The 16,764-nt window shown below is 60.8% G+C and overlaps 1 protein-coding gene across 9 annotated transcripts; it reads right to left on the bottom strand.

Annotated features, from left to right (window-relative positions):
- Window positions 1-921: 921 nt before the first annotated feature.
- On the bottom strand, window positions 922-16,639 carry PBXIP1 (PBX homeobox interacting protein 1). Of its 9 annotated transcripts, XM_051858617.2 has the most exons (13): window positions 16,079-16,639; window positions 15,610-15,659; window positions 14,920-15,024; window positions 8,738-8,824; window positions 6,917-7,043; window positions 6,618-6,682; window positions 6,380-6,545; window positions 4,151-4,381; window positions 4,043-4,066; window positions 3,780-3,862; window positions 3,568-3,699; window positions 1,804-3,011; window positions 922-1,564 (listed from the first exon to the last, which is right to left on the bottom strand). In XM_051858617.2, exons 1-13 carry the CDS (start codon window positions 16,179-16,181, stop codon window positions 1,471-1,473), a joined length of 2,475 nt encoding a protein of 824 aa, XP_051714577.1. In that variant the 5' UTR covers window positions 16,182-16,639; the 3' UTR covers window positions 922-1,470. The 9 variants fall into 9 exon arrangements, with proteins under 9 accessions (XP_051714577.1, XP_051714579.1, XP_051714583.1 ...); XM_051858619.2 differs by lacking the exon at window positions 14,920-15,024 and having other exon boundaries at window positions 16,079-16,386; XM_051858623.2 differs by lacking the exons at window positions 14,920-15,024; window positions 15,610-15,659; window positions 16,079-16,639 and adding an exon at window positions 11,344-11,460.
- Between the last annotated feature and the right edge of the window lie 125 nt (window positions 16,640-16,764).

The following is a 16,764-nucleotide window of genomic DNA, read 5'->3' as shown; positions in this document are numbered from 1 at the left end:
AGTTAGAGAGAGAGAGAGAGAGAGAGAGAGAGAGAGAGAGAATCTTCCATCTGCTGGTTCACTCCCCAAACAGCCACTGCAACTGCAATGGCCAGGGCTGGGCCAGGCTGAAGGCAGGAGCCAGGGACTCCAGAGAGGTCTGTCACGTGGGGAGCCAGGGCCTGAGCACTGGGGCCACCCTCTGCTGCTTTTCTCAAGCAGGGAACTGAATGGGAAGCCGAGCAGTGGGGACTCCAACCGGCTCTCATGGGATGCCAGCATCACAGGCAGTGGCTGACCCACTGCACCGCAGGGCCGGCCCCGCCCTGCTCCCATGTTTCTGTCCCTTGCACCTGCTGGGGCAGTTCCAGGGTAGTCGAGAAGCACACTGGGCTGCCACGTGGACCGAGGTGAGCTCTCCAGGAAGACGTCTACAAAGGAGCCCAGGGGTGGCTGGGTCTTCCTGGGGGAGGGAGCCTGAGAGGCTGCGAGGCAATGTGGAGCCAGAGTGCCACCTAGTGGCTCCCTCATCTCCTGCGCCCACTCCACACCGGCTGCAAAGGCAGGAGCTTCTCTGCTCAAGACAGGACAGGCACCTTGCCTCCAGTGCTTCCTTTAATCTTCCCAGCCCTTCAGTCCCATTTTGTGAGGACAAGAAACCCAAGGTTCCCGGGGATTAACCCGCTCAGTATCACTTGGCCTGGATTCGAGTGCAAGGCTCAGGCACCAAAACCAGCTGGGGCACAGTCCAGGCGGCTGCAAGCACACGGGAAGGCCCCAGCCCAGGAGAACAAGTGAGGGGGACGGAGCTTGTGGGATAAGGTAGCAAAGGCCGGTGCCTGGGGTGGCACCCATCCACTCGAGCGGCCAGTGAGGGGCGCCATCCCCCACCCTGTGTCCCTGAGCCTGGGGGCCACGCCGGGGACAGAGCCCCACCCAGCGTCCCAGCTCACACAACACTTTATTAGGATCTGCATTTACAGTTCACAAGGGAGGTGAGGCCACGTGAGAAGCAGAGTTCAAGAGGGGACTTCACCCACTGGGGACAGCTGCTTCCAAATTTAGCAAAACGCCAGGGAAAGTCCTGGTGCTGGGCCTCCAGCCAGCAACTTGAGTCAAGTCCCAGGAGGTGCCGGGTCGGTGCGCAGAGCCCACTCCGGGGGCATACACACAACAGGACAAAAGCTCTTTGGCTTCTGAATCAGGATGACACCCCTCCCCCTCAAAAAGGCTCCTGGCCCACCCCCATTCACATTGGCATGACACTCAGGCTGCCAGTGGCCCTGCTCATTTGCGTACATTTGCATAGACAGCAAGGCAGGTGCGGCTAGGCTAAGGCCTTCTCTATGGCATCAGTGCAGGGCTGGGATACCTCGCTCTCCTCCATGAAGGACATCCAAGGCCAGCAAATGGGCCAGGAGAGATGCCAGTGGCCTGGTCTCCGCCCAGCCCCTGGGGGTTAGATGATGTCTTGGGATCTTGGGCGGGGCCTCAGCCCCGGTGGTGGGGGTGGTGGGGGTGGCTGTGCACCTCCTTGGGCCCTGCCTCTCTGGGGCTCCGCCCATGCTTGTCCTTCTTCCCGGACCTGTGGGGAGACACAGATGGGGAGGGGTCCTTTAGGGGGCAGCGCTGCCCCCAGCCCATAAAGGGACTCTTCAGGAACACCGTAAGGTAAGCAGAGGCAGCTTCCTGCCCACAAGGGGCGAAGCCAGCTGGGGACAAAAGCAGAGAAGTCCCCAAATGAAAGACCCCTGCCCAGGGCTGTTTTCCCCTCCCGCTGCCTCCCCTCTGTCCCACCAGACCCAACCCCCACCCCATGCCCACCTCTTCTTGAGTGCTTTATCCCCAAAGAAGTGGCTGAAGACGAAGTCCTCAAAGTCGTCCACCTCATCATCATCACCTGTCTGTCCCACAGCCACCTCCTCCAGGCTGTCCTCCAAGGCATCCACAAAATCCCGGAAGCGGAGGCGGTCATGATGGAAGACGCCATCCTCACCAAAGTAAGCCGGTGAGAGGGGAAGCTCCTGGGCCAGCTGCCCCGCCCAGGGCAGCCGCGCCAGGTATGATCTCAGCAGAGAGGCCAGCTCCTGTTGCCGCACGGGGGCCAGGCCCTCCTGCTGCGCACACTCGGCCACACCTGAGCAGCCCTGGGGTGCCCGGAACCTGTGCTTCAACAGCTGCTCCCAGGGTGGCGGGGGGCTGCGAGGGTCTTTAGCGCCTTCCCTCCACCCAGGATGCTTCTGCCTTTCCCCCGGGCCAGGGCCCCCGCCCTTCCTCGGAAGGCCCTTGCGGTCCTGGCGCTTGCCATCTTTCTTGCTCCCCCTCTCCTCCCCTCGCGGCGGGCCATCCCCCGGCCTCCCTGCCGGCTCCCTGTCCTCGTCCCCCTCCCAGCTCTTCCTCCCTGCCCGGGCAGAGTCCTCCTTCCTCTGCCTCCAGTGCTCAGCCTTGCGGTCCCTCTGCCCATCCCGCCACTTTTCCTTTCCATTCCACTCCCTGGAATTCTGGGAGTGGGGCTTCTGATGCCAGGCCTCTGAGGCATTGGCAGGGACCCCAGGGTCCTGGCCCCAGTTCTCCAGGCCCTGCAGCTGCTGGGCCAATCTCTGGCCCAGCTCAGCCAAGCCAGCATGAGCCGGGCTTCCTCTGCCTGCATCCCGCAGGCTCCTCTGCAGGTCCTGCTGTACGGACCCCAGCACCTGCTGCTGCCTCTCCAACTCCTGCCGCAGCGCCTGGGCCTCAGCCTCCAGCTGCTTCTTCTGCTCCAGAAAGCCAGGATCTGGCTCCTGCGCACCAGGGCCCTGCTCCTTGCTGGCCTTCCCATGCTGTGGGCCTCTGCCCCAGCTGAGGCATACGCCATCTGTGCCTCGGATGCAGCCAGCTTCCAGGCCCTGAAGCCGGGCCCGCAGCTGCTGCAGCTCTGACTCCAGGGCCCGCTGGGAGGCCTCACCCTGTAGCAGGGCCCCCCGCAGCCGGGCGTTCTCCTCCTCTAGCCCCTTGGGCTGGTGCATCAGACTCTGCAGCTCTTCCTTCTGGGCCTGAAATGAAGGAAACCACATGGAGTCCCTTCAGGTCGTCGCCCGTTGCATTCCATGACAGCGGGCAGGTGGCCCGAGCCCCTTCCGTGGCCTGGGACAGCTGCAGGCTTGATTCTCACGCTCCTCCCCATCGCCAGAACCTGGGATCCCTGAATCCCACGCTGCGCCTGAGCATCTACGTCATCAGCACACACCTCTCAGATCCACCTAAGGAGAGCTGACACGTGGCGCTCGTGGCCCTATTCCCCACTCCCATACCCAGAAAGACACTGCTGGCTACAGCGCTTGGCATGAGCTTGGCATGAACCTGGCATGATATTCAAATCCTCCCCCAGGCAATGCCCGGGCAGACTCCACCTGGCAGAGGCGCCATGCCGCGTGAGAGAGGCCTCAGCACGAGGGCTGCTCAGAGAGAACTAGGAAGGGGCCCCAGTGCTGGGGGGAATGGAGAGGCCAAGGTGGGCTGGGGAACAGGGGCCACTCCCTGCTGGGCAGGCCGCTAGGACAGACGCTTGATTTGGCGGGCCATCCCCCCCAACCCCCCACCTGTGCCCACCTGCAGCTGGGCCTGCAGCAGCCGGATATCCTGGTTCTCCTTGGCCAGCTTGTCCAGCAGAAGGCCCATGTTCTGCAGGCTGGGGGCGCCATCGAGGGGCGTTGGGGCCGGCAGCCGCTCCCTTAGCCCATCCTGAGAACAGACGAGCCACTTAGTGCACCTGTCCCATGGCCAGGGCAGCCCCAGCTTCTTGCCCACCAGGCCCCACATACCTGCTCGCCCCCCGCGGCATCCCGCAGGCCAGGGTCTGAGCCAGGATCTGGAAAGACCTGCAGCTCCACTTCCTCCACAGGCCCTGTGGGAGAGGAAGTCCAGAAACCAGTCTCGCCGGAGCCCACTCCTTCCCCCACCTCCCACCCCTCCACACACAACCCCCTCCTGGCCTGGCCCCTCCCTACACCCTGTCCCCCTGCTCCTGACCCAGGGACACCCACACGTGCCACAGACAAGCACCAGCAGGGCCGAGCCCGCTCACCGCTCTCAGACTCCGAGAGGCCACCTGGGGATGGAGACACGGGTGCCTGGTGAGGCCCTCAAGGGAGGATGAGAGGTGAGGCCCGGGCCCCAGGGAGGCGCCACTCACCGGAGAAGAGGAGGAGCCCCAGGCCCAGCAGGACCAGGGCCCCGAGGAGGCACATGTTGAGTGAGATGCCCAGCTCCCCAGCAGCACCCTGGGCCCTGGCCCGGTCCTCCGCATCCAGGGGCGCCACGGGCCGAGGCGGACTGGGCTCCCGGCCCCGCCGTCTCCGCAGGCCCTCCACGTCCACGTCAGTGTCCTCGCTGCTGGAGCTGCGGCCCTCTTCCCTGACCCAAGCTGGGAGGAGGGATGGGGACAGGCGTGAGGCAGCTGGAAGGGCAGGGACACAGGGGAAGAGGGGGCCCCTGACCCTGACCACAGGAAGGGCATGTGGAGAGCCTGCCCACCTGCCTGGCGCTGAGGACTGCGCCTGCCCAGTCTGTAGGCAGGGGACAGTCCTTTCCCCCTGCAAGCCACAAGAGCCACCTCCACCCTCCGTGCACCCTGCTTCCTCCAGCAGGTGCCTCCTCAAGCTCCTGCCACTGTCAAAGCTTCCCCGCCCACTGCCCCCCACCCTCTGAGCTCTCTGGCCTCCCCCTTTCTGCCACCCCCCTGAGCTCCTCAACTCTCCTTCCATGTGGGCACAACTCCCAGCCACCCCAATGGCTTCCCCCACAGCAGACGCGGCCCTCATCTGTGACTCCCAACTTGGCCTTCCCAGGGTTCCAGCCGCCCCCTCTGGGGGTGCCAACACACTGCCCCCCAAATCCAGGGAGAGGCACCACTGCTAACCCAAGCTCTCCCTCCTCACTGACACCCAGATAACCTGGCAGGTATATCCTTACATATCTGGACCATTCAGTGTCTTCCCAGCCCGCACTGGAGCTGCCCAAGCTCGTCATCTCACATCATCTCTGCCCGACCACTGCGGCGGCCTCCAAAACGACCCCAGCCCCTGCCTCTCCCTCCACCCCTTCACTCCTCACTGAGACCAACACCCCCTCCTGAGCCCCAAGACCCTGACAGAGCCTCCTTAGTGCAGGCCAGGCAGCCCTGCCCCTCACTGATGCTGCGGCTGGGTCTGGAATGTTCTCTCGCTTCCTGGCTCCACCTCCTATGTGCTTGAGGTTCCACTCAAATGTCACCTCCACCTGTCTGTCCTCTCCTTCACCCTCAGTGTGTGCCCTGACCACCTCACGCTCACAGCTGGAAGCACCAAGACTCCACCTTCTTTCTGCACACACACCCCCCCCACACAGGTCTGACACATATCACGACACAGTCTGCTCTGCCTTTTTTTTTTTTTTTTTTAAGATTTATTTATTTGGGGGCCAGCGCTGTGGTGCAGCGGGTTAATGCCCTGGCCTGAAGCGCTGACATCCCACATGGACACCGGTTCAAGTCCTGGCTGCTCCACTTCCAATCCAGCTCTCTGTTGTGGCCTGGGAAAGCAGTAGAGGATGGCCCAAGTCCTTGGGCCCCTGCACCCACATGGGAGACCCAGAAGAAGCTCCTGGCTCCTGGCTTTGGATCGGCACAGCTCTGGCCATTGCGGCCAATTGGGGAGTGAACATAGGATGGAAGACCTCTCTCTCTCTTTCTGCCTCTCCTCTGTGTAACTCTGACTTTCAAATAAATAAATAAATCTTTAAAAAATAAAAAGATTTATTTATTTGAAAGGCAGAGTAACAGAGAAAATGGAAGAGATCTTCCTCCTGCTGGGTCACTCCCCAAATGACTGCAACAGCCAGGGTTGAGCCAGGCTGAAGCCAGGAGCCAAGAACTCTATTCAGATTTCCTACATGGGTGCCAAAGACTCAAGTGCTTGGGCCATCCTCTGCTGCTTCCCAGGCACATCAGCAGGGAGCTGGGCTGGAAACAGAGTAGCTGGGACTCAAGCTAGCACTCAAGATGGAATGCGGGCATCCCATGGAGCGGGTTAACCTTCTGTGCCACCACACCTGCCCTGCCCTGCCCTGCCCTGCGCTGCCCCTTGAGCCACCCTTTTCCCTCCTCCTGAGCCCACCAGCATGAGGAAGGGGTCCTGGAGTTGACAGCTGAATTCCAGAAGCAAGGAAAGATGAGGCCCCTGCAGCTGAGAGTGGTGTGACCCAGGGCAAGTCACTCCTGTCTGTGGGAGGAACCCCTGAGCCTCAGGATCCGCAGGGCTGGCCTGAGGGAGCAGGGCCCCAGGGTGCTGGTCCCAGGGCCTGAAGCAGAGCTGTGCTCACGGTGGCAGCCACTCCCACACCCACGCCATCCAGGAGGCTGACCAGGGACAAGGAAGACGCTCACCTGCTTTGGGGCTTGAGGGCAGCCTCTGCGGGGAGCTCTGATGCTCCAGGTCCCGAGTGTCCTGTCCCGGGTCCACAGCCACAGGACTCTCCTGCAAATCTCCCTGGACCACTGTGTCTCCTGGGCCAGGGGCCTCCACGTCGTGACCGTCAGCTGCCAGAGCGCCCTGGTGCAGACATAGCCGTAAGCAGACCCCGCTCCTTCCCTACCCCCTCCCTCCCACAGCGCAGGCCCTCACCTTGACCTCCGTCTCCTCTGGCAGAGCAGGATCAGACGGGGGACTTTCAGTCTGGGAAGGGGTCCCTACAGTGGGAAAAAAGGCCCAGAGAAAGCACTGCCCCAGCTGAACTCTCCACAGCCGCCTCCAGCTCCCACAGGCCCTCACCAGGTTAAGGGACAGGAAAAAGCCCCCGAGGGATGGGGTTGGTAAACTGAGACCAAGGAGGGAAGTGAGACTGACCAGCCTCCCTTTCCTGAGGATGCGGGAACCCCAGAGGAGGGAGGGTGCTGCAGGCCCCCTCCTCAAGGCCCCATTACCTGTTCCATCCAAGGTCCCAGCCAATTCTGCACAACCTGCCTTGAAGGGGCTCCGAGGGAGCTGGGGGGCTCTCTCAGGTTCGGGGTCTGTCCCGGGGTCTGGGCCCAGCGTCTCCACAGGCAGGCTCTGTGAGGAGGGAACGGCGGAAAGGCTGCTCCGGGGCAAGGGTGCTCTGCCGGGGCCCTGGGTGCTGGCGGCATCACTCAGGGACCCCAACCCACACCTCAGGACACGTGAGACTAAGCGGTCTCAGTGCAGGAGAAAGGGCTCCCACCCACCCCCGCCTCACGTGCTACTGCGAGGCAGCTTGCAGACACCCGCCCTCGGGTAAACTGAGACACACCCTGTGCTCAGGCACTGGACGACCCGGACCACTGTCCACCAAGGCCCTGAGTGAGGCCAGCCAGAGCCCAGCCTTCCTCCCCAAAAAGCACCAGTACTTCCTACCAACGAGCACTCCGGTCACTGGTTGGGAAGTAGGAGATCAAAGTCCCCTGGGTGCCCAGGAGTCACAGTCACGCTCCCCAGGGCCATCCCTGCAACTGCCCTCACATCTGGCCAGGCACTTACAGCTGGCCACTCCCACTGGCCGCCCACACCCCCATTTCCCAGCAGCTGCATGCAACAGCCCAGCTCACCCCAGCCACATACACCCATCTCCCACATGCTCTCGGCCTGGCCGTCCCGGCCTGGTCACGGGACAGCCTCAGTGTCTCCTCTCTGCATGTCCCCACCAACAACCCCCACCACCACGGCAGGCCCATGGCCCACCCATCCCACCCAGGGCTCCTGCTACTCCTCTGAGAAGAGTTCTTTACTTTAGTATGTTTCTTCATAATTTTCAATTGCTTTCTTTCTCATGGCCACCCTGACAAGGCAAGAATCACGACCCTCATTCTACAGGGGTAGGCAGAGAAGTGAAATGGCTTTTGCCCAAGGTCCTCCAGCCGTCAGCCAAGACACCGGAGCAGGAGGCCGGAGCTGTCTGAGAGCACAACACCAGTCCCACTTGCCCCCTCAGCCAGCATGGCCCAGTCCATGTTATCCTGCTCCAGGTCACCCAGGAAGTCACCCCCTGTGGGCTCCTCCAACTTCGCTTGCCTGAGGCGAGCACCTCCCCACCACCCTCCCTGTGTCTCTAAAGCACCAAGTTCTGCAGCTGAGAACATGCAGAGATCCCGTGGCCACAATTTTGCCGTCCCCTCCCCAGGCACTCGGGCCTCGTCCTGCCGCCCCCTTCTCAGTAGCCTCCAAACCCAGAAGTCTGCTGGGTTCTTACCCCACCGACTGCTGCCTGTAGCTGCAGGAGCCCTGGAAATCTCCATTTCCCCCTGCACACACAGTGGCCTCACCCTCCGCCACGCTCCGACTCAAAATCCTTCACCGTCTTCCCATCAGGGTGAGGCCAGAATGCCTCTTCCGAGGAGGTTCCACCCCCAACCTCACTCCAACACTGGCTCTACCCACGCCTCCGTCTCGTCCAGTGGGCCTCCTCACAGTCCCCCGCAACGTGGTTTTCCTACTGTCACACCAGGACCTTTGCTCATGCTGGTGTCCCTGGCGGAATTCCCTCCCTACTAATCTCAGCATACCCAGGCACCCCTCCTTCAAGGCATGGTCCAAGTCCCAACCTCTGACCCCCAAGGCCTGAGTGCCTTCTCTACTGGAGTCTTTCTCACAGCCAGCAGGAAGTAATGCAGGTAGGTGACCAGGGGGACCAAAGAAGGGAACAGACTCAGAAAGCAGCCCAGACTTGCAGGAAACCATCCCTCCCCCACCCCACCCCCGCTCCATGTGGTTCCCAGGCCCACTCTTCCTACCTCGGAGCCAGCAAGCACCCAGCTATTATCGGAGTCTGGGCTGGAGGCCATAGCTGATGAGGTCGGCGAGGATGCTGTGGCTTCCATCTGCAGAGAAAAGCTCTTTAAGAACTGGAGCTCCCTTCAGGAGAGGCGGGCTGCAGCAGGGAGGCTTGGCTGGGTTCCAAGGGTCAAGGGCTGGGCAGCAACCTCCAGAACCAGACTGGTTCCAGTCCTCCTGACCGTGAACACCTCAGCTCTTCTGCATGGTATGTGGCTTGCAAATCAGAAAATGCTAACAACCGCAGAGAAGCCTGCCTCTTCCAGGGACAAGCAAGGCCTTGGGAAATCCGGCTGACCTTGAAAGGTCAAAGACACATAAGGCTGGAAAGGCCCTGGGGAGCATCCAGCCCAACCCCCAGTGTGATAGTCAGAGGGGATGAAGCCCAGAAAGGTTGGCCACCTTGACTTGCCAAAGACCAGCAGCTGATAAGAAAACACCAGGCACCTCCACAGTCACTACATCCTGCCCAGCAGACAGACTTGGTGGTCCTAAGTCTCACACAAGCTACCCACAACAAGTCCTTTTCATGGTCTCACTCGGGGAATCTCAACTCTGCCTGCACACTGCAATCACCAAAGATTCTGAATCAGCTGTGGGGCTCAGGCCAAACAGGACCTTTGTTAAAACCTCTCGATGGTTCTCACGTGCAGCTGGGCTTCAGAACCACTGGCAGGGTTCAGATCCACACGGTGTCACTCACTCTCCACCCTACACTGTTTCCCTTCTTGGAATTCTCCAGAGTGTTGGTCTTGGGGGACTGGAAGGTGACTGGGAAACGGGATTTATGGCAACTATCATGCATATGTCACCTTACAGTCAGCATAGAATAGACAACAACAGGCCAGGGGTTGGGGGGTGGTGCAGGAATCAAATCATTGCCACTTCCAAAGCCTGAACCAAAGCAGGACAAGAGAGGGACTCACTGCTTTGTCCAAAGCCAAAACTGCCCCCTCTGGTTGGGACAGCTGCAGTTGGGACCAGCATAAAGGTGAAGGGAGAGGGGCCGGTGCTGTGGCGTGGCCGGTAAAGTTGCTGCCTGCAGTGCCAACATTCCATACGGGGACTGGTTCAAGTCCCAGCTGCCCCACTTCTGATCCAGCTCTCTGCCTTGGCCTGGGAAAGCAGTAGAAGATGGCCCAAGTCCTTGGGCCCCTGCGCCCACATGGAGAACCCGGAAGAAGTTCCTGGCTCCTGGCTTCGGATCAGACCACCTGCAGCCGTTGCAGCCATTTGGAGAGTGAACCAGTGGATGGAAGACATACTTCTCTCTCTCTGCCTCTGCCTCTCAGTAACTCTGCCTTTCAGATAAATAACTAAGCCCTGGGTCCTGCCTAGTAACCTCCAGGAGACAGTAACTGGAAGATTTCCAAGGGACTAGAGAGGCAGTGAGTGGAAGATGACTACGAGGAAACTGGGAAAGGAAAGTGAGGCTGGCAAGCAAGGCAGCTCTGCCTGTGAAAACCCCATGCCACTCCCTCGTGCTGCAGTTGGTTTTAAGCCCTGCCGGGTGCCCTAATAACCTCCTATGGCTCTTGCCTGTCAAGATCCAAGCCCAGAATAGGTGAAAGACACCTCGCGGGGTCTGCCCCAATGCTCATGCTCCCAGACACACACACTCATCCACACAGAAAAGGAAGGGCGGCAGTGACTCCCCCCAACCGAATCCAGGAGGACACCCTGCCCACTTCTCCAGGCATCCGTAAAGCCGTCGCTGACAGCGTTCTGCGCTCAGCCCCTCCCTGCCGTTCTGTTCTGTCATCCTCTCCCCACCCCCAGTTAACAGGTGGTGTCAGGAAGGAAGTGGCAGCAGCTTGGGCTGAAGTCCCTGTTTATCCCTGGCTTTGCACAGCCTGCTCAGGTCCTCTAGAACCCAGCACCATGGCAACCAGGGTGATGTCAGACCCACCGTCTCCATGGAAACAAGCAACGGTATTTGGGTCAACAAGATAAACACTTCGGGGACCCAAACAGGAGACAGTCTGGAACCCCTGCACCCAGGGTCCCAAGCCCTGATCTCTCCTGGCTGGGTTCATCCAAGATTCCAAAAGATATCCCTGTTCTCCCACGCGAGCATCTCACTGCCTTATTAGGAAGTTCCTTCTGCGCTCGATCGCCACCCTTCCCTGCTGTGTTTTCAGGTCTTTTTCTACTCCCACTTCCACCCCCGTTCCCACGATCCCCTTTCTTTCCATCCTGGCAGGATTCAACGAAAACATCCTGTAAGAACTGTCAGAGACTTCTGCTATTTCTAAAAAACAGCCAAAGAGGGAGCTCTCCCACTCCGTACCAAGCTAGGAAGTCTCACCTCCAGCTAACTACAACCCCTGTAAAGGTCGTGGCCCCAAACCTCTGAAGCAAAGGACTTACGGCAAAACAACCGGGGGACCCAAGGCAAGTTCCTGCTTCAGAAATGTCTGCCCCCTCCCTTCCCCCCCGCCCTGCGTCCTCTGACGAGCAGTTCCATGGCTCCCTGCCCTAGCCCACTGCTTCTAGACTTCTGCCCTCCCCTTCCTCTATCCCCCTCCCACAGGCATCCTGGGGCCCTCCCCAGCCACTGCATTACCTGACCCCCTCTCGCTTCAGTCAGTCGTCAGCCTAACTTATAGCTGCCTCCCCAGGTTTCCAGCCCGGGGAACCAGGGGGAGTCACATGACCAGGGACTGACCAGTGGGAAGTTGACTTCCCTAAAGGGGCGGAAACTTTCAGCCAATGAAAGTCAGAGTTGAGAGCCAGGGGGCGGGGTAGACCCACACCTTCGGTAAACCTGAGCTTACCTCTGGGTGGGCGACTCGAGACCCAGCAAAGTGAGATTTGGGTGACCTCTCTTTCCTTTTCCCAGCCTCTGAAGTTTCCAGAGGGAAGACCCAAACAGAGAAAGGCAAAGAAGGGTGGTGTCCTCCAAGAGGACGAGGACAAGGGGCCAACTTGCCCCGGGATAGACGGAGACAGCTGTAGGGCGGGGGAGGGGAGAGCAATGGGTGGCAAACTGCGGGTTTAGAAATAGCGCTCCCGCCCTGCTCCCCACCGGCTCCACACGCAGACTATTTGAAGATGTCACCGCTACTTTTAAGAGGGGGGCGGGGCGGGGAAGGGACGCTGACAAGCATCCTGAAGTGAAATTTGCTACACTGGGTCGGCCCCTCCCCTCACCCTCGGAGCTACACTGGACCCCCCAGCACAATCAGAAGCCTTGGAGCCAAGTCTGCAGCCTGGCTCCAGGCCTGGCCCAGGAATGTGCTCAGAAAGGAAACTCGCTTCTCAGGACACGAGGGAGGGGAGAACACTGGCCTCCTCGGCTCAGCCCCTTCTACCGCTTCTACCAGGGTCAGCCAGGGGCCTGAGGCTTTTTCCCACTCCCGCCTCCAGGGGCCCTGTGCCAAATACTTATCCTCACCTCCCAAGCGCCCCTTCCCTCCTGGCTGTGACAGTGGTGCCACCAGCCTTTTTCCACATCAATAGCAAGGAGTCCTGGTCTGGCTTTTCAAGTCATTTTATTAATCCAACCATACAAAAGACCCCCCCACACACAACCACACCTCTGCCACCCCACTTCGAAAAAGCAGTGGAGAGGGCAGATGAAAGACAGCTCTCCCAGGAGCCACTTACAAAACATGTAGGCGTCATGGGTAGCAACAAAGAGGGGCAGACAGAACCACAAACACAATACCAAGCTGAGTGGTAGGGAGGTGCCACCGATGCTGTCTCAGTGCAGAAGGGTGGGGGGTGAGTGCCACAATGCCAGAGCAGCCCGGAGCCCCCTCTTCTTTCTCACAGCCTCAGTCTGCTGGTTCCATCAGGGCAGTGCCAGGGGTGGGGGGCACACACCACAGAGGGCAGGCCTTTGCCACCACACCCTGTGCCTGCCTCCCCCGCCCCTTTGAGGAATGTGTGTACCAGCTGCAAGGAAGAAAGGGCAGCTGTCAGGGGCTCCTGAATAGGCCCAAGTCCCACCTCTGACTGGCAGTGCTCACAAAAAAAAAAAAAAAAAAAAAAAAAAAAAAAAAAAAAAACACCAGTGCAGCGCTGGCTGAGAGGGCCCAAGATGGTAAGAAAGAACAGCAAGGAAAAAGCAGCAAAACAATCCAGGCTCTTCTACCTTTTAGTACCATGGCAGTGAGGATCCCAGGGCCTCCCCCTACCCACAGGGCCATGACAGGGCCTCTCTTGGATCCTTTATCAGGAGGGAAAATGAGGTATAAGGGCTCTGCCTTCTCCAGCCCTCCTCCAATCAAGCCAGGGAGGCAGGGAAGCAAGCGCGGGGCAAAGTTTCAGATCAGCGCTGAGTATAATGTGCAACAGATGGACAAGGTGGGGGGTGGGGCGAGCCACCCGAGTGCAGACTTCAGGACAGCCTAGACGTCTAATGTTCTGGTCGCTCAGACCACGGAACCTCGTTTTTGGCAAAAAATATGGCCATTAGGAGAAAAGCACGAGAGGCTGAGAAAGGCCCAGTGACTTTGGTATCAGGAAAATGTTCCCGACAGCCTCTCCGGCCCACTGTCTCGAAGCCCAAAGAGTCACCAAAGACAGCCACAGCCTGGAGCCCTCCTACTCCATCCAGCTATTTGGTTCTCTGAAGGGGGAGGAGTTGGGTGGGTCTTGGGGTGAGGGGAAGGGAAGGGGAGGGGAGGGGAGGGGAGGGGAGGGGAGGGGAGGGGAGGGGAGGGGAGGGGAGAGGAAGGTGAGGGAGAACTCTCCACGTATTCCTCAAAGCTGTCTCCCAGAGCCCACAAAAAGGCTACTGCAGGGATGGGGCCAGACCTCTCAAACACTCTGACCCCAAAAGCTAAGGCTGGAGCTGCGGGCCTAGAGAGGGGTGTCCAGGGCATCCGTCTCCGCCGGCGGACACCCCGGTCCTTGGGGTCTGCCTCCGTCCACTTCTTTTCTTGCAGCCACGCTCCTAGACTTCCAGATGGCCACCAAAACACACAGCTCTGCTCAGCAGGACTTTGGTTTCCTGGATCTCTGCAAACAGATCTCAACGCACGTGAGTTTCCAGAGACACGCGCCGGCTCTTCCGCCTGCCCACCTCAGTTCCTTTTCTGCTCCCAGGAGCCACTGCTTCTGCTCCACGGGGATGGGAAACCAGCGGAAACAAGGACCAAGAGCCAGACACGAAACAATCACCCTGGAAGAGCAGGGAGGGACGTGTGCACTTCCCCAGACCACCGGGCAGTCACCCATCGTTAGCAGCCACCAGCTGCCCCATGCCCTCGCGGATGTAGACAGACTGGATCTCCTTGGTCTTGAGGCAGAGATCGCAGGCCCAGACGGCAGAGGCCTCAGTGGTCAGCAGCCCGTAGGCGCTCTCAGTCATGCCCGTGCACTCGCGGTGGAACCACTTCTGGCAGGACGCCTCACACAGAATGGCATCTTGGTCGTCGTTCACCTCGCTCCGACAGGCACCACACGGGTATACCAGGCCTGGGGCAGGCTGGGGCCCTGAGCCCCCACCTGCCTTGCCAGGGGGTGCCAGGCTGTTAGCATCTGGAGTACCCCCACCCCGGCCGCTGCTGTTTGGTGGGAAGCTGGGCTGATTCCCGTTGACAGCAGCAGCAGGGGAGCCCGAGTGGGGCTCCTGGGGAAAAGCAGTGGGAGCAGGTGGATTCAAGGGCTTCCCCCCGTCCTCACCACCAGATCCAGGAAAACCAGGGTCCGGGCCAGGGAAGGGACTTGTGTTGGGGGGCAGGCTAGGGAGTCCCTGACCTGGTCTCTGGAGCGGAGAAGGGCCAAAAGGCGCCCCTGGCTGGGCAAAGCGTTGCGGGAGGGAAGGAGGACCCAGCTCCCCTCTGGGAGGCTGTCCCATGGTGGGCGAGATCATGGGGCCAAATCCCCCCACGGGGCCTGGCATCATCTGCCCACCAGGAGGGCTGAAGTTTTGACCCAGAGGCTGGCTGAAGGGTTGGCTGGGAAAGTTCATGTTGCCTGGTGGTGGGTAACCAGGGCCCTGGGGGGGCATGTTGAAAGCAGGGCCCATAGGGTTGGGAGGGAAAGGGGGAGGCTGTCGCCGAAGTGGCTGGGGACCCCCTCCACCTCCAGTGCCGTAGCCTGGGGGTACCTGGCCCGCCATGGCCCCCTGTACGCGGAAGCCTCCAAAGGGCACAGGACTGCCAAGGAACGGAGGGGCTGTGGCCCCCACCTTAGGGGCCCCGAAGTCATCCTCAAAAGGGTTGGATGCAACCAGGTGATCCACCATGGGAGTTGGGGGTGGCGCAAACTCCGTCAGATGTGAGTATGCAGGGCCCTAGGGAGGAACAGATGAGGGAAAGAGGGTCACAGGGGCCTGACACGGAGCCAAACACACGTGGGCAGAACACCACAGACGCCGCAGCGTTCTGGAGGCAGACACCGGCCAGCCAGTGCCAAGACCAAGACGGACCTCAGAATGCAACATAGAAACAGAGGGAGCAGGGCAGAACAGCGCAGTCAGGAACGCCTTTGAAAAACAGGGAGGACCACGCTGAAGTCCCAGCTCTGACCCCAAAGCTCTCCGTGATACAAGGACAGTGCCCAGCTCCCCCAAACCATTCAGGCCCCTCGGCACAACGTCTGGCACTTAGAAAAGGTTCGCTAGGTGGTTACCTGCTACGCTGTCTTGAAGGAGCCAGGACAGGAAAAATGGGGGAAAAAGAAGGCTGCAACCCTGCCCGACCAGCTCTTGGGTAAGGGGCTCTCGTGGGGAAGGATTATCCCCTACGTTTGTTAGGAAGTTGAGGGCGAGGACCAGAAACAGAACCCACCGCCTTCCTTCTCCCTGCACCTGACGCAATACAGAGCGGACAGCGCCAGGGGCTCCTGGCAATCACGCCCACCACCAGCCAACATTCACCTGAGTATTGGACTTCCTGCGTTTCTTTTCTGGGCTCTTCATTTGCAGACCTGGAAGAGCAGCAAAAGGCAGACGAGTTTCTCCAACCTCCTCCTCCCAGCCCTGCTCCAAGAACTCGGTCAACTTCAACACACATTTATTTCGCGAATACTAACAAAGGAGTGTCATATGAAAAACGTGTCCTGAGTGGGGCCCTACTGTCAGCTATGCCTTTCTCGAAAGCAGACACCCTATCTGTTGACACTATCAGACTCCACCTGACTGGATTCCACGTGGCTCCACACCCTTGAAAGTCCTCAATCTGTCACACCTGCCCCCAACCCCGGAGCGCTACACCGACCCATCCTTTTCACCTGAGCGTCCCTTCAAGCCCTCCCCGCTCTCAGCCTTTGGGACCAACCCCACCCTCCCCTCCAAGGTTCCCAAGTCCCAGGTCTCTCCAGCCCCCGCCCCGTCTCAGCACTCTCACCGGCCTTGCCCTGCTTCCTCCCGGTGCTGGGCGGCGCAGGGGGCGGTGCGGGGCCGCCACCTCCCTCCAGCTTGTCCGGTGGGGGCGGCGCCGAGGCGGCCATGGAGTGGGGGCCGGGGATCAGCGGCGGCGGGGGATGGAGGCGCCCTCAGGCTGCACCATCCCCCGGAAGGGGAGTCGGGGCAGCACAGGCCCCCGAGCTGCTGCAGCCCCAAGGTGCGGCGAGGGGGAGGCGCCGAGCTGGAGCACGAACTGCGAGCCCGCTCCAGACTCGCCGCCCGCCCGCGGCAGCAGCAGCGACCGGAACCGGAACTCCGCTCGGCCGCCACCACCGAGCGCGGCGGGGAGGGGAAGCAAGGACTGGGAGACTCGGCGCCTCAAAACGCAGGAAGAGGGGAGAGAGGACCACGGGGCGGCCCTAGTGGAGACAGCCGTCGCCCTCTAGGGAGCGGCCGGCCCCAGCTCACCGCGGGACGCCGCCCGCCAGCCCCTGCGACCGGACCGTACCATTGCGGGCCGAGGGGCGCGTGCCCAGGAGGCACCGGCAGCCGCCGGCTGGCCTCGGACCCTGCCCCGCCCCGCCCCGCCTGCACCAGGCCCCTCCGCAGCCGCATCCCCCGGGGACAATCGGTCTCCACGCCCACCGGGCACTAAGTCGGCCGGCGCCCAGGGCCCAGCGGGCGGCG

Source organism: Oryctolagus cuniculus, chromosome 7 (assembly GCF_964237555.1).
Source record: "Oryctolagus cuniculus chromosome 7, mOryCun1.1, whole genome shotgun sequence".
Lineage (NCBI taxonomy): Eukaryota > Metazoa > Chordata > Mammalia > Lagomorpha > Leporidae > Oryctolagus > Oryctolagus cuniculus.
The sequence above is the reverse complement of the archived record's forward strand: the minus strand, read 5'-3'. Positions and strand labels throughout refer to the sequence as shown.